Below are 18137 nucleotides of genomic sequence, written 5' to 3' on the forward strand. Positions count from 1 at the left end.
CAAGATAAAAGCATCCACGTGATTAAGAATGTTGGATATATGTGAAAGTCATGTACAGTTTTTGCATATTACAGTACTCCAGAGATGGACACACGAGCATAATAATGTCATATCACAGCCTCTGCCACTTAAGAGGGAACAAAGGAAGTTTCAGTGTTACAGTGATATTACAGCCAACATGATTTCAAACTTGTAATACTTCATATTATTTTTGCAGAACGGAAAGTATATGTATGGTATACTCACACTCTTGTAATGTTTAGTGAAGGATTCACACACTGCTATGGAATATAGAGCAGAAATTAGATGTTCCTCTATGATTTTGACATCACTGATTGACAGTTGATTTGACGTATCTCCCTCAACGTCACCTTGCTCTGAACCACAGTTTTCCTCTTGGTCTGCTTCATCCCAGATGTCAGACAACTTTGAAATAAGTGTAACAGAAAACAGTGCAAGAATTATAAATTCCACAACTTGCACTTCTGAATCCACTTTCTCCTTCTCATCATCTCTCTTCAAGTTAATAAGTTTCATCTGTTGAGATCTCGATGAATATTTCAGCAGACCCTTCAACTGCTCTGCATATAGACATGTAACTGTCACGTTTTGCTGTCGAACAGCCAATTTGGTAGACAGACAGTTGAGAAATACCACACAAAGACTTGCTGTCGCAAATTTAATAGACAACTTGTCTTCAATGTTTGTTGGGAAACATTTCACTGCTGCACTAAGAAACGTCACAACTGTGGCTACTATGTGATCAACTGGAACATCCTTCCTGTAAAAGAAATTGTGAACTCTAATTACTCATTGACAGACTGCTGCAATAATAAAATTATACACGTTGTTGCATTGTAATTGTAGTTTGGGTCACACAAACTTAAGTGGAAATGTGTTCTAATCTCTTACTATCTGTATGCAAATAGATACAGTAAATAGGTTGGCAAAATTTCATACTTACAGACTTTTATAAAGTAAGATTGCTAGGAATATGTACGATGATAAGGATAATAACCAGACAATACTGATGCTTGTAACAGTGATAGGGATAATGATAATGGTCATGGTGATGATGAAGATAAAATTGTACATTTGGGGTATTCATTATATTGGTCATTTTTGTTATTGTGGTACTAAATTTTTATAACAAACAAATTATTATATTGGTAATTGTGGTAGTGTTGTTGATAGGAAAAAGGAAGAAGAAAATCAGATGACGACAAACAGTAACGAAGTAACAGTAACATAAGAATGACATTAAAATAATTTACTTAGGTCCATTTGCTAACTGCAGTTCTACTTCTATATAAGTTGTGTAATACCGTATTGATTTTAGATGTGAATTTGGTTCAGTATAGATATGACAACATGAGGGAAAATCGTGATTTGCAATATAATATTTTATATTCAATTGAGGGGGTCAGCGCAACAGTGGTCTAAGCCACTTTTTTAAATGTAGAATGGATATAAGTGATATTTTGCAAATCTGGGTTTCAAGTAGTAGCTTCCTGTAAAGCAGGTTTGAATAATTTCAAGGAAAAAAGTGTGTGCACTCATAGTTCGAGTTCTGGCGTCTTGTCAGCTCATTTGAGTTGTGTGGATATAAAGGAAAAATAGTGACGGTGTCGTGTATAGTTCCTGGGGTAGCTCAGTCGGTAGAGCGTTCGCGCACTAAGCGAAGGGTCCCGGGATCGATACCCGGCCCCAGAACAATTTTTCCTTGAAATTATTCATAAGTGATATTTTTTAGGGAAAAAGTTACATGCTTCCTAACAAATTATAAAATGGTGGATTGGTCTATTCCACTTTGTAGGAAGATAGTTCACGTCAAAATCAATAGAAGGCTCAATATTTAATTTTTCGCATTGAGGAGGGTTAGACGACTGTTGCGCTGACCCCCTCAATTGTTTGCTTTATACCACGCATAACCAAAAAGTTATTACAGAACACAAGACACAAAGAGAAGCAGAAGAAAAAGGAGAAGGAAAAGGGGAATGGGGAGGAGCAGAAGAGAATGCATGCAGCCAATTTAAAAAATAGAGAAATATGTTGATCAAACATAAATCAGTTATAAAAAATAAAGAAATAGATTCCGTTACCACAAAAAAAAAAATGAGGACTGTAGGCTAAACTATTCAACGAATGTTATTCAAAGAAACTGGAAAGTCTGAGGTTGTATTATGAAAACAACAAATAAATATGATCTGGAAACCTGACAAATACAACGAATCATTATAGAACAAATTATATGTATAATTATACATGAAAATCCCAACCACCCTGAATTTATAACTTGTTTGGGCAAGTCTGTGGTCCAGGTAACACAGGTTTTCTCTCGGTACTCTGGTTTCCTTGTGACATCCCAACAATCATCATCATCATCATCATCATCATGAGTGTAATGTAGATGTACCACATGTGATGCAATCCAAATAATCTCTGACGAAGTAAGTGGTCTATGTTTCTCAGCACTAGCGACATCTATGAGCCCGCTCATAGAGTCTTAGCAAATAATGGGCAGTTAAGGGCCACTGGGGGTGAGGATAGATCTTTTTCTGCACACAATTAAAATAAATTTCTCTCAATATTTTACTTCTAGGAACAGCATTTATTCTTCTTTACTTTGATAAAAAATTATTTAGCTTCTGCTGAACTAAGGTCAACCATCTTGAACCGAGAAAAATCACCAGTCAGATTTGATCTTACATCAAGACAAAATAATCTTGGATTACCGTTTACACAACCAAAAATTTAGTTCAGCTTAACTGAAGGTTACTTTCATTGCCTGATTTCAGATTAACATTTTAAATTCGGAGGTATTTAAATATCCAGTGGTCATCTGTGCCAGCACTTTTAAATGCCCCTGCTATGAAAAATTTGACATTGCGACAATTATTTTGATGAAATAAAGTGTCGAATAGTTAAGAATTTAGATCGATATTAGTTTGTTTTCTCGATAAAAAAAATTGCAAATGTGAACATGTGTGTAGAAAGAGGGCATACTAATACTATCACCAGATTTAAATGCCAGGCATACTAGTACTATCACTGGGTTTAAAGTTTTAATTACTCATAGGAATGTAATTAAAACAACAAACTAGCTGAATTACACGTAAAAAAAGGGCCCACAAGTAAACTATAGAAGCAGCATATATGATATGCAGTCGTACCAAAATTTTATTCTTAAGGTTATTTAAATGTTTTATTTTATTTTATTTTAAACATTTCATTCCAAAGACTGTACAATGCAGCATAGGAAAATGTCATGATTTACAAGTAAGCAATAAGTTCATAAGTTACATACAATGAAATAATTACATTATATAATATCATATGGACAATTCTCCCTAAAAGTTATACAACTATATAGAGTTAAAATACTCACCAATATTATATAATGACAAGTCTATTAATTTATTTTTAATTTCTTCCTTAAAAAGCCTCAAGCTTAAATGTCTAATATTGCCGGGTAAAACATTATATAACTTTTTACAAATCTCTACAAAGCTGCTATTAGTAGTAGTGTAGTTACATTGTGCTTTTCTTAAATCATTTTTATGCCTTGTAGAATAGCTATGTACTGAGCTATTTGTAGTAAAATTATTATTAATATTTGTTTGTACATACTGTACATTAAACAACTTAAAATATACAAAGACGGTACAGTTAAAATTTCAAGTCTCCGAAATAAAGGTTTACAATGTGTACGGTTATCAACATTACAAATTATTCTTACTGCCCTCTTTTGTAGTTTCAATAACTTTATTACTTTAGGATCATTACCCCAAACTATTATTCCATACGTCAGATGGCTATGGATATAAGCATAGTATACGGATTTTAGCACTTCAACACTAACATGTGTTTTTAATTTCCTTAACATAAAAATACCTTTGTTGAGTTTCTTAGATAGTATGTCAATATGACAGTCCCATTTAAGTGTAGATTGTATATTCACTCCTAAAAATTTGACAGATTCTTTACAATTGATTCTATTGTTTAAGGAAAACTCTAAGTTCTGTATCTTCTCTTTGTTTAAGCAAAGAGAATTAGCTGAACACCAATCTTCTATTTTTCGGTTGATTGCATCAAGATCATTAATAATTTTCAATCTATCATATCCAGTAATTGTTATAGCAAGATCATCTGCATATAAATATGACTTCATGTATTTTCCATCAATTATATAGGGTAAGTCATTTACATAAATAATGAATAAAATCGGTCCTAAAATAGAACCCTGCGGTACACCAATATTAGTAGTTGTGTATTGAGAAAAACTGTTATTAAAATATACCGTCTGTTGCCTATTGTTTAAATAATTCTTAAAAAATTATAAAAAAATGTTAAAGTATCTTAGTGTAAAACAACATTTTATTACAACTAACCTCGTTAGCAGCTCTTTCTTTACAACTTCTGCAAATTTGAGTGTAAGCTTGAGGAAGTTGTCACTGTTGTTTCCATGTAGTCGAGCCAGAGCAGATATTCCGGTGTACCATGCATTATTTAGATCGTGTTTGTTTCCCTTATTATTCTGACAGCTTCTTCGAAATAGGGACACTAGCAATTCTTCTGCAGCCTCGTTAGTCTGCAGGAATGGACTCAGCATAAGGTCACTACCATAAAGTGACATTACAAGCTCCATTGCAAAATCCAAACAGATGGGTTCGTCACTTGGCAGAGAAAGAGCGTGACAGAACTCTGACAGAATATCTGCGAAAGCTGCAGGGCTAATAACCAGATCTGCAAGAGAATTAAAGAAGAATTAATATTCACATTCTTTTAACAGGTATGTCATTCAACACGTCGCTTTGGTTCAGTATAGATATGACAACATGAGGGAAAATCGTGATTTTCAATAAAATATTTCATATTCAATTGTCTGCTTCATATCACGCATAACCAATAAGTTATTACAGAACACAAGACACAAAGAGAAGCAGAAGAAAAAGGAGAAGAAGGAAGAGGGGAATGGGGAGGAGCAGAAGAGAATGCATGCAACCAATTTTAAAAATAGAGAAATATGTTGATCAAACATAAATCAGTTATAAAGAATAAAGAAACAGATTCCGTTACCACCAAAAAAAAAAATGAGGACGTTAAGTCCATTGAAATCATGTCCTTATGAATTACGTCCTGTAATATTTTTGTCCGCTTTCATTTATGTCCACATTTTATGTGCGTCCATATCTTTTGGGTCCATGACTGTTATGTCCACTTTTATATAAGTCCACTTTCATCAATGCCCACTTTTTTAATGTCCACTTTTATTTGATACTGGATCAGCATTATTTTTGCCTTCCTGTTTCATTGTTCATCGAAACTAAGGAAATGGCTACCTTCTTTCCTCTATAGAGTACATTGAGCCACAATGGATGAAGCAAAATTGATCCAGTCTAAAAAAAAGAAAACTTTTGCTATTGTGTAAAAGTTTTTGTTATCATCATCATTCGTACAGCAGTAATGGGTAAAAGAGATACTGGAGATGTGAAAAGAGAGATGTGCTTGGCGGGCATTTGAATGTGCGACACCCTATTAAAAGATCGTACCTATAAAATTTCAGTCGAGTAGAAGAGATTGTTCGGGATTACAACCACTACAACAAAGGACACATCAGAACTTACCTCAAAGCTATTAATTATCATCTGAAGCTGTACGGAGATGAACAGGCAGAAGAGATTGAGTAGGGAATTGAAGTAAATTTGTAGATGGACATAATGTATTGTACAGTCATGTAGTGGACGTAAAAATGTGGACATAAAATTTGTGCAATTGGACTAAAATAAAATGGACATATACTTCATTGGACATTTATTTATGGACATATTGTAATGGACTTTTATGTAATGGACATAATAAAATGGACATTAATATTGTGGACATTATAAAAAGGACGTAACGTCTGTGTTTCAACACGTCTGTAACTTTAGAAAAAAAAATCTGTGCAGAATAAATTGACTTTCTGTGGTACAGAGAGCTAATGGAGGGATTTCGCTCAAGAAGTGCCCAGAGAAGATTAAAAGATGAAGCTGCTCCTACGAACATTTGGAAATATTTTTATTGTTATCAAAAAAAAAAAAGATCCTAAACTTTATGGATTCTTGCTCTGTGGAATCAAATCAGTAGTGGTGGTAAATATGTTTTAAGAAGTGCAGTAGAGTAGATGAGCTTTGCAGTGCAGGTACTGTATTCAGAATGGGAGTTCTAGTGAAATGAGAAGAGTGGAAGGTGTCACTGCACTCTAAGTGGAGATATGCTCCTAGACCAACTCCTTTTAGTACCAGCGCCTTGATCATCTTAACCTTGGCATTCTCTTTTTTACTTCAATTTGACATGTTTTATTGGGGCACTGTATTAGCAATATTTTTGTCATTGATTAAAGTTCTCGTTAACACTTTGTTAAAAACATAAAATTTACTCTGTCACACGTTAAAAGTGTTAAAACTGTTAAAAAGGTATTTACCTTCAACAGACGGCCCGTTTCGACCACAGAGTGGTTCAAGAGACACTGAAGACGACGACACATAGTGTCGAAACGGGCCGTCTGTCGAAGGTAAATACCTTTTTAACAATTTTAACACTTTTAATGTGTGACAGAGTAAATTTTATGTTTTTAATATTTTTGTCTGAAAGTAAATTCAAAACAGGTGATTCATTTAACCTGAACTCTCAGGAATTGTGCCATGAATATCCTCTACAACCAAACAAATTTTGTAACAACAACAAGTGTGCTAATCTTGCTAATATGAGCCACAGTTATAAAATAATATTTTCTCCCACGAACTGATGCTGACTTTATACCATAAGAGCTATTAGCTATTTTTACACGTGCAGTTCTACGTCTAACCAAAGAACACTCTGGCTCATGGTCTGCAGTAATTTGAAAAGATTTTTTGGCTAGTCTTTATGATATTAGACAAAGCATAAGTGCAGAGGACATCTTACACCTATATTGGGATTTTAACGAAGGATGTTCATATAAAGACTTAAAATTCCAGTATTAGAATTACAGATTCGTAAAATGTAAAACAATTCACGATGTCTCAAAGGGGATTACATAATAAAGATAAATAAATTACTAGTAAGGTCTTTTTGGTTATTTCATTTTTTGAGGAGGAAAGAGAATCTTACGTTGATACAAAATAAGCATTTTTCAGATTGTCTGAAATAAAACAGTTTAGTCTAAGTAGCACTTTTGTAGGTCTAGCGCCTCACATATAAAAGATTATATTCATGTTATTAAAACAGGCATAGGAATTTTATTTAAATTTTTTGCTTATTTCTAGCTTTAATAGTAATATGCGTTACAAGAGCGGTATGCTGAAGTTTTCATGTTCGAGGAAAAGTTTGAAAAAGCAAAACGTAGTTGAGCTTTTTTAATTTCCGAGAATTGAAAGAAAACATACCGCACGTGTATCGTATATTATTTTGTGCGAAGATCGTTTATTACATACCTGAAAGAGAAATTTCTAATTAGTTGCAATGAAATCTCCATCTTGGTTTCTGTTCAATGACGGTAAATTTGCAAAAAAAAAATCTATCTTCAACATTGTTGCTTTAAAATATTTTCTGTGTTTACTATACTCCAGCAGGCCGTGATATACGTCTGTCTTTTTTTTTCCACCAGTCTATAAATGCGAACTTAAAACAAACGGTAAGGTTATGTAATGATTTAGAGTTTACTTAATTTTTGAAAATATTTAAAAACAATAATTAACAATGCAATTTAGGTGAAATTGCAGTGGTAAGTTTCCAATTTATAATTATTACTATATTGAACGTCTCTAAAAATAATATGTTAAAAGCCTAAAGCAGTAAAATCAATATGTCACTTAAGCGGTAAGAAGAGGGAAATTGTTGTGTGTTAGGTTGGGAATACTGAATGTGGAATTTTAGACTTACCGCGGGTTGGTTTTGTGAGGAAACCAAGCAAATACGCACGATCTCGCACAAAGTAATTTTACAATGTTATACTCTTACATAATATATTACATGATTATTCATAACACAGGAAAAAAATAAAATAAACACACACACACATATAATGCACAAGAATTTGGGGTTTTAAACGGCATGTTAAAATCTCCAATATTTCAGAACTATGTTACTTCGGGTTTCATGATCGGGTCGATTTGCTAAGATCTGAGGAGAATGCCTACTCAGCTGGTTCCATTATGTTTAGCTAGCCAGACAACCAAACATGGAAACTTGCTCTTATATAAAAATGGATCATTTACCATGAGATATTAAATCTGAACATATAACCAAAAAACTGAAACTGTTCACAACCAACAATCTTATATCTCCAAAAATATATTTCCTGAATACTAAGGCAGTGTTATGGTTGTGTGATACATATTTTCATTTTAATTTCCTAATTTTAAACAACATCAGAATGATTATGTCATTTTAAAATTACAATACATTTAAAGAAAAAAATTACTTAATTTTCAACTTATGAGAATTTAGGTTTCCTTTTCAGAATTAATGTGCCAAGTCATGCATTACCTCCATCTTTCCCTTTCGCAAGGCAGCATTTCAGGATATGTCTTGCTTGTGTTGCAGAGGGGTTAGAGCAGATTTCTCGAGTTAAAGAAACCAGAATCTGTCTAAGATGATCACTGTGCAACCACGCCTGTACAACTGGATCTGAGCGACACTCCAAAGAAGATCGCACACACCAAACCAGCACTGAGCCATTAGAAACCTGTCACACAACAATACCAAACCGTGTAAAATAATTCTGCACTGATGTTGTGATGGCTAAGGAAAAATATTGAAGAACAGTGTTCAGAACTGTTACTTCTAGCTTGTGTAATTACAAACAAGACATATTAAAATTTGAAGCAAAATCTATTGTCAATCATGTAATATGTTATCTATACTCTGTTATTTGAGGAGCCTATGCAGGACAAAATTTTTTACTGGACTTTTATTATTTTTAATGACTAGTGTATTATTTCAATCATTACAGCCAATTTCAATTCAATGCTATTATGTATTTTTGATATGAAATGAGAACTCAATATTCTTACACTAAATGATTATTTATGCTCGACCATGTCGAAATGTAGTAATTATACACCTGGTAGTAGCCCTTTAATGCACCTCATTAAAGTACACCTATTCATTAAAGTTCAGGTGTTCAGCCAATGACAAGTCACCTTTGTACCGTTATAAATCTGCAAGTATCGATTATTCTCGGACATGCAATCGAAAAACAATTAGCGAAAAGTCACGGAGGCTGGAAATCCAATACTGTCGCAGAAGGTTATGTTCTGTTACTATAATAATTAGCGTTAATTGTAAATAATATTCAAATAAATTCAATTTGTCATCTCGTTTTTCAATTCTAAATCAATTTCCAGTTATATCAGACTAATGCTCATCTTATTCTCCATCAAGGTCAATGACATTCGGCCTCGGAAAAAATCAATACTTTTGCGTCTGTGCACACCTCACAATTCAGGTCAGTTCGCACATAACCATAACATGACCTAATTTTGAATAATTTCAAGTTAGAAATATGGTTGAGCATAAAAAGTCGTATGAAACTTGCCTATAATGGTAATTAAGATGCTCGTATGAAAATTATGAAACTCACTTGCGCTCGTTTCATAAACAAACATACTTGCGTCTTAATTACTACCATTATAGGCTCGTTCATAATGTACTATTTTTATGTACATCATACTTGTAGATATTAAAGATGAGCAAAATCTGTCCAATGATTTAGTAAAAGTAACAGTCCATTAAATCACATATACATTTACAATATACAATATTGGAAACGTTTCTTTATTTATTCTTTTGAAGTTGCACAACATTCTTATGTATTGCAGTGTGATAAAGAATGTCTGTAATTATTTTATTTCACAGAAAATAAAATATTAACCGTGTGCTTCTTTTTAAGCACTTCATGCAGTGCTTCAGCAAAAATAAAGTAAAAAAACGCAATCCGACCAGCTGACTGCAAAATGGTGAACAATTAATACTGGCTCCTGTTACTACAGTGATAAATCTAACCTTAAAAGAACCGAACATGTCAAATAGTTTTTGACTTCTAATAATGATGACAAAGAATTATTATTACTGTAAGATTTTAACAATAATAAATGTTGCAAAAGACCAAAACATGCAGTCCACAATAATGGATCGTGCATTGAAATCCGTATGGTGTGTGTTCCAAGTCACCACACTGTACATTATTAGGAAAATTGCTTGTGTATTTGTATTTTACATATTATTTTGCATTTACATTTCTTGAGGTATAAAGCACAAGCATGTAGATTAATGCTGGATCTTTTTGGATAGTACTTTAAGGGTCAATTTCTAAAACACGGACGAAATCATGGTTCCAAACCTCGGCTTTCAAACCGCGATCGAGGACTGAATCCTTAAGCGATTTCTAAAACGAAGTCGAGACACTGCTTGAGAAGAGACCGAGGTTCGTGGGTTTAATATATGGCAACGCAGCTTTGAATCGATTTTTATTCTTGTAAACAGTCGATATTGGAAAGGAATGAACATCGGGATTAATATTTATATTGAATTGCACAAAGTCACATTCTTTTGTTCTCAGCTAATGTATTGTTATATTTACAAATTTACAGAATATATGTACATTTAAAATACTAGTATTACTTAGTATTTAATTTGAGATGGACAGGGCATGTAGCACGTATGGGCGAATCCAGAAATGCATATAGAGTGTTAGTTGGGAGACCGGAGGGAAAAAGACCTTTAGGGAGGCAGAGACGTAGATGGGAGGATAATATTAAAATGGATTTGAGGGAGGTGGGGTATGAAGATAGAGACTGGATTAATCTTGCACAGGATAGGGACCGCTGGCGGGCTTATGTGAGGGCGGCAATGAACCTTCGGGTTCCTTAAAAGCCATTTGTAAGTAAGTAACTTAGTATTTAATAGGGAACGGATTTTTAGATACCAGAATGATATTGCCCAAATAATTAGCATAAATTGAGTGTTTATATTGTAGTTTATCATTTGTTCATATCTACTACCAACATTAACTACCTGAAAACCCGGTTCTAAGAAATTAATAATCGAAATATTAACTGGATTAAATTTTCAATTGAAACTAAAATGTAGTATGGTTCTATTTTCACATATACTAGGCTAGTACTACGTGGAAAGCCCCAGTAGCATAAAACTTAAAATAACAGACAAAATCACGTTTGCTTTATATTTTTATAGGCCCACATCAATTTCGAGTATTAAATAAAATGTCCAAAAATTACTGTAAAAACTAAGAATTAAGTTATATAGTCTTATGGGCATAAATTTATAATTAATATAAAATATTATATCTTACTTCCTTGAAATCAACAAGAAGGTGTAAAAAAAAAATGGTCCTCTTGCATTTCGTTGCAGATTGTTATTTAGCATTCTTGCTCAATTTTGTGTTGATTCCTTAGAAAATCGAAATATTCGCCTGAAATTATCGTCGTTATATAGTTACAAAGGATTATTCCTCTCTCTCATCATTCTAATCCAGAGATTTAATACTCGTAGACACAAACTTTCCTTTGATAGTCATCCAGCTGATATACACCTCTATCTTGTATACATGAAGCTGTGGTTTTAAACCACCCCAGCCGTGGTCTCTGCCTCAGACCATGGTTTCGAGCCATGGCTCAGAAAAATTAAAAACACCTCGTGTTATAAATCCAAACGCAGTTTAAAGCCATGGCCGTGGTCTAGACCTCGTTTTAGAAATCGACCCTAAGTTTTTGTGCATGGAAGGGAATCTATGACTAACACATGAACAGCAAGAGTAATGTAACAGGTTCAGTTTTTAACATATGTCTAGGTATTTCGAAGCATTTAAAAAAGGGCTTAAGCTGATCAATTCACCATAAAAACAACTGCACAACATACTCTACTAGCCAAGAACAACCGTCCTTACCACATACCTTACATAATGCTTCTAGAACATAATTCTTTTCGCTTGATGTTAGAAACTTGAACAGAGAAAAGGTAATCTCAACCACATCCACTGTACACATTCTTTCGTTCTGAAGCCATTTATACAACACAGAATCAAATAAGTCTACCAAGGAATCTTCACTTTCTGTATGTCTGTCTTCACTGACATTCTTTTTGAGAAGACTCAGAAATAATTCTCTTGACTCAAATGTCTGTATTAATTTTGACAGATACTGCAAGAATATTGGATCATCACACTGTGCCATTTTCTTTATGAATGACGCACAGATTACTTCGACCAGTGCTTGTAACTTTTCATCCACTTCAACATCATCTGCTGTGGGTGTGGTTACATCTGGAGAACCTTCAGATTCAGAACTCATATCTTCAATATTCTTTTCTTGGAATTTGAACTTTACTCTTTGTCTTCTTTGTCCATATTTCCGATAGTTTGGATTCCTCAGACAAAGACATAGCTCCACATGTCTACTTAGAAGCCAATCTGTGGGAACAGATTGAGAGAGACTAGAGTTACTATCAGGACTTAAACATAGTGACTCCAGTAGGACTGATTTTAAATGATTCCAAAAAAGTTCTACGAGGAGAGTGTATGCCTCGTTTTGATTCCAATGGCTAATGAGGCCAGAAACTTGTGGAAATAATGTCGAAGAAACTAAATGTAATTTCTCTTCCTTCAACATTAACTGCACTGCTGCTATCAACTGCAAATTAAAAAACAAAAATATAATTAGTATACAATTACTAGAAGAAAATTCTATTTGATCTCTTAATTAACATAGAAACCAATGGTATATGACAATATCAATCACTGAATAAGCAACATGTTGCATTTCATAAAAGCTTAATATAAAGAATAACTGAGGCCTTGGCAGAATAAATATAAGGCTATGATGACAGATGTATTAAGTCTGCATATTGAAAGAAGGGATAGATTACATGAAAATAAAGAAAAAAATCTATTACACATTTTGAGATTAAGTGCATGGTTAATTAAATAATTGCATCGAAAGTTTAAACTTGCTGGCAATGTGCAATGACCAAGATTCTACACTGAACTCATCCAATACGAGATGTAAACTCCTCCTGGCCAGGTCCGATGGACCCATTAACCAACGACAGGTGTGGCACTCCAGTCATACTGGGGGTTTACGTGAGTGGGTGATGTAACCACCATTACAAACAAAAAATTGGTGCCCACTTAAAAAACGATTACACTTATGCTAATTAACCAGAATACAAATAAAAGCCTACCTTTTACATCCATCAAAAGACTAATTAAAAATAAATATAAAATCAAGCAAAACCAAGCACTATGTACCAAAGTCAATGATAAAAAATGGAGCATTTTAATAAAAAAAAAAAAACAGAAATTATTCCAGAAATCCCACGTAAATCTGCAGTAGCAAAATTCAGACTGCTTCCAGAACACGATTATTTGGCCAAACACTTGAATAAAATAGGAATTTACACAAATCCAAATTGCCCTCTATGCAACAAAGAAGAAGAAATGACTGAAGATCATCTACAAACCTGTGAAGTTCTACCTAATGGATCCACCACAGAGAAATATTGGAGAGCAAGAACGCTAATGGCTTCGTTACCAAAGCCCAGCATTAGATAACAACAACAACATATGAGATGTAAACAAAAGGTTACATATTGCAAAATCAAGCGACTGCTTTGGCCCAGGTTTTTCTCGACAAAATTTAAATCTCTTCCCTGTCAACAAGTTCATCATGTCGTTACCGACCATGACTGCAAAATGTCGAAATTATGTTGCCCATGCCACAGGCCAGCTACCAAACACTGATGAATGGATAATATCCTACCAGAAACTTTTCTGCATACAAGCATTAAATAGCATTCCATATCTGTAAATTAAAACCATGTCCAGACATTCTGAATTAGAAAATCTCGGCTTGTGATACACTAAGTTGAATGCAATACAAGAAGATCGAAAGACTCAAACATCCACTTCCACTGGATATTCACGTCATACTGGGACAAGACGACCTTGACTACCAATTATCCCCTATCCATATTGAAAGAAAGTCGAGAACAGCTGATCAGTCTTGCCAAGTCTAGTCTTGTTAGTCAGGCAACAAATATGCAATACTTTTTATTTAATTTACACGAAAACGAGAAATGAAAAAAATATTCTTCATTACATTCTCTATTAGTATTAACAGAAAGCAAGTGGTTATCCACAACGACGATGTTAAATTTTTAGAAAAAAAAATTTTTTTTCTCGAAAACTATAAATTTCCCACCGATATGGTATTAGACTTTTTTGTTACCCAATTTACTCTGCAAATCTGCAAGGATATTTCACTTCCACCCTATATACATGGATAAAGAAGAAAAATGATAGAAATGTCGACTAGACTGACAGATCAATTAAATTTAATCAGCTTGTAATTTAATAAACCCATCATTTGTTTGTTGATTTTTCAACGGCATATGACAGTATCAATAGAGCTGAGCTGTATAATGCGATGATAGAGCTGAACATTCCGAAGAAGCTGGTGAGACTAGTTAAAGCATGTATGGATGACAGTCAGTGTCAAATAAAGATCCAATCTGAACTATCAGATTTATTTCAAACAACTAAGGGTCTAAGACAGGGCGACTTGCTAGCTTGTCTTTTATTTAATATTGCCCTTGAAAAAGTGATAAGGGATGCAGATATACGAACTAGAAGTACAATACTCTACAAATCATCCCAAATATTGGCTTATGCTGATGATATAGATATCATTGGTCGATCTGAGGAGAATGTTAAGAGAACATTTACTGCTTTAGAAACAGCAGCCCAAAAAATGGGGCTGGAAATTAACGAACAGAAGACCAAGTACATGATTGTTGGATGCAAAAAACAAAAAAAGAGACGTGATAACAACAACCCATTTAAAAATTAATCAATATAAATTTCAGAGGGTTTCTAGTTCTGTATATCTGGGCTCACTAATCAATGACACCAATGATATTAGCGAAGAAATTGATAGAAGAATTCAAAGTGCTAATAAAGCATATTTTGGATTCTTGAGGCACTTTAAGTCAAGACTCCTTACAAGGAAAACAAAATGCAATATTTATAATGTTCTGGTAAAACCTGTATTAACATATGGCAAAAAACGTGGACCCTTTCAAAGACTAATATGTCAAGATTGAGATCCTTTGAAACCAAAATTCTAAGGAAGATATATGGCCCAATATGTGATAATGGAGAATGGCGAATAAGATACAACTTTGAACTTTACCAACTATGTAAGTCCTCTGATGTGGTTACAGTCATTAAAATATCAAGATTACGATGGGCAGGACATGTGCAAAGGATGGCAGATCATGAGATACCCAAGAAAGTTATGGGGAATAAATCTGAAGGAAAAAGGAGTGTAGGACGACCAAGACTGTGATGGATGGATGGAGTGTTGGAGGATTTAAAGAAAGTGGGAATTAAAGGATGGTGGTTGGTTGCCAGGGACAGAGATACATGGAAGAGAGTTCTAAGGGAGGCCGAGGCTCAAATTGGGCTGTAGAGCCGATGATGATGATGATGATGATGATGATAGTTTAATCAAATTTTACCCAAATTATTTGGGGAATGGAAGATGGGAAGGGACAGTTAAGGAGGAGGAATTCAGTTACATTCATTGTAGCCTAATATTTAGTGGATTGTAATTTACAAAGTTAGCAAAATTATTTACACAGACTTAGAAATGAGAATATATCTTGTAATAAATTATACATACGTGATTCTGCAAAATTGTACGACAGAAGGTCTCGTCATTAAGATGCAGCATCACTATGTACCTGAGACACTCTATATAGCATCTGGAAACTGCATTGCACTCAGAAGCACTCTGCATTACAGACTTCTGACTCATTCTGTGAAAACAAGAATTTAAAATAACTAAAAAGATCTTTTTATTTTATAACATTCAGCACATGAGTCTATTTTTTCTAATATCATTTCCTCTTCTTCCATTTCTCTCCTTAGTTCTAGATTCCTTATCCTTTGCATCCTGGATACCTTTACACTCCTTAAATAATCCATTTCTACAGCTGTAATTCTTCTTTTACCCTCTGCGTTCAATGTCCATGCCTCATAATCATAACACAAGACAGTCTCAACCTATACCTTAACTAAAAGTTTTTTTTTGTCTTTCTGGAGATATTTTTATCCCACCATACTGAAGTTAATGTTCCTAAAACTTTTCTAGCTTGTTCTCGACATATTTAATTTCTTGTTCATTTTTGATGAGTATTTTTATATTCGCCCCTGTGAAAAAGCACTGATTCAATATGAAAAACTTATTAGATTACCAGGAAACAATTGGCATTCATACAGTCCTCTCTGTAGATTGAAAACTCAAAAAAGTTTCATATCCATTGTTCAAGAATTAAAACAGAAAATCAATATCCCGAATTTAAAAGAAAACCTACGAATTAAACCAAACCCTTTAACTCTATTAAATATGGAATATAATCTAAATTTAACAGAAGAAATACTGAAATCAGAAGTAAATACTGAAATCAGAAGTAAACACTGAAATACTAAAACAATTGTCTTTAGAGACAATTAATATTAGATACCCTCCACAAAACTGGCTTCATTTATACACTGATGGATCCTTGATCTCCAGAGAACAAGGTGCCGATGCAGGTGTTACGTGCTGTCTCTTCTCACTTTATAGATCTCTTGGGTATGGAACAACAAGTTTTGATGGAGAAATCATTGCAATAAGTGAAAGTCTCAGGAATCTTTTATGCCACATCAGTAAATTTAAAAATGCAGTTATATTGTCAGACTCCAAAGCAGCTATTCTATCAATAGTCTCTAAACATACACCTTCTTCTCAAACAGCAGAAATAACTAAAATGCTCTCTCAATTAATATCACTCAATAAAAGAATTGTATTCCAATGGATACCATCCCACTGTGGAATCCTGGGAAACGAGAATGCAGATGCTTTAGCAAAGAAGGGCAGCACTGCTACTTACAGACCTGTTACTAAATCTACATATTACTCTGTGAAAAGATTTATTAAATCTACATTCTTAGACTTCAACAAACAAAATTTGATAACACAATCCCATGGGAAAAAATGGAACTCTCTGCATCAAAATCCACAGTTAATTCCCGATTTACCACGAAAATCGTCTGTAGCTGCATTTAGATGGCAACAGGCCATGATTGTTTGGCCAAACACCTGCATAGAATTGGAATATATATGTCCCCTAACTGTCCATTGTGCAACTCAAACCAAGAAATGGATTCGGAACACCTCAAAATCTGTGCTTCAGTGGCTGGTCATGATAATATCTTTGAAAAATATTGGAGTGCAAGAGGTCAAATGACTTTATTGTCAAACGCCTGGCATTAGAAAACAACAACATATTCGCCCCTGTTATGTAAAAAGGGTCCAAGTGATTTTTCTAAAAAAAAAATTAAATATGCTAAAGATGTGAAAGATGTCACTGTTGCAACTAAGAATAATCGTTATTTTGTATTAATGTAAATTTGATAGCTGAATGGTTCATTTGCAGTAAAGAGTTCTGTTCGGCTAAGGTAAGTTTTTTGCTTGTACTGTAAAATAAATGATTTGTTGGTTGTCCCCTTTTTTACAAAAGAAGGACGAATTATTCCGCATCAGTATTAATAACCAAATACACTGTTTTGAGGAAATTAATACTCATACCATACTGTCTGTACTGCTCATAAAGATTTCGAAGCATGAATTCTAAATCGTATGCATCTGTGCAGCACATAAAAGGTAGTATTAAAACGAATATTTAGTATTTAGTATATTTACTGTCTTCAATCCTGCTATAAGTCGTCGTGGCCCTTGACACTTAAAACAGATATATAAAAATAACTGTAAAAAAAGAACACTGAATTATACATAAAAAATCTTACCCATGTCTTATATTATCGAAGAATTTATCATAAAATACTTTTTTGTCAGAACATATAGCTGGAGGAATCTTGCTGAGGAAGGGCAGAAGATTTGGAAATATAGTGGCTGCATTCCCTTGGCCTCCATCACGAAGAATATGCCACAGCTTTGGTAACACAAGTTTTTCAGCACTTACGTGCTTCCAGCAATCCTGCAAATGCAATCATATATAATTTAGTACAGTGTTCCCGTTTTATTTTGTTA

At 33.8% G+C, this 18137-nt stretch overlaps 1 protein-coding gene and 1 non-coding gene across 2 annotated transcripts in view; one reads left to right on the plus strand and one right to left on the minus strand.

Annotated features, from left to right (window-relative positions):
• The window catches only part of Ltn1 (E3 ubiquitin-protein ligase listerin), a 64691-nt gene that overhangs the window by 35904 nt on the left and 10650 nt on the right, over nucleotides 1-18137 (minus strand). Inside the window, exons 6-11 of the mRNA XM_069844439.1 lie at nucleotides 17894-18084; nucleotides 15726-15861; nucleotides 11940-12674; nucleotides 8512-8710; nucleotides 4392-4746; nucleotides 247-781 (exon numbers count right to left, since the gene is read on the minus strand). Coding sequence (XP_069700540.1) covers nucleotides 247-781; nucleotides 4392-4746; nucleotides 8512-8710; nucleotides 11940-12674; nucleotides 15726-15861; nucleotides 17894-18084 — 2151 coding nt within the window. The remainder of the gene's footprint in view (nucleotides 1-246; nucleotides 782-4391; nucleotides 4747-8511; nucleotides 8711-11939; nucleotides 12675-15725; nucleotides 15862-17893; nucleotides 18085-18137) is intronic.
• On the plus strand, nucleotides 1641-1713 carry TRNAS-ACU (transfer RNA serine (anticodon ACU)). Its single transcript has one exon. It is a non-coding gene; the product is annotated as a tRNA-Ser (tRNA).

The sequence above is a fragment of the Periplaneta americana genome, chromosome 13 (assembly GCF_040183065.1).
Source record: "Periplaneta americana isolate PAMFEO1 chromosome 13, P.americana_PAMFEO1_priV1, whole genome shotgun sequence".
In the NCBI taxonomy this organism is placed as follows: domain Eukaryota; kingdom Metazoa; phylum Arthropoda; class Insecta; order Blattodea; family Blattidae; genus Periplaneta; species Periplaneta americana.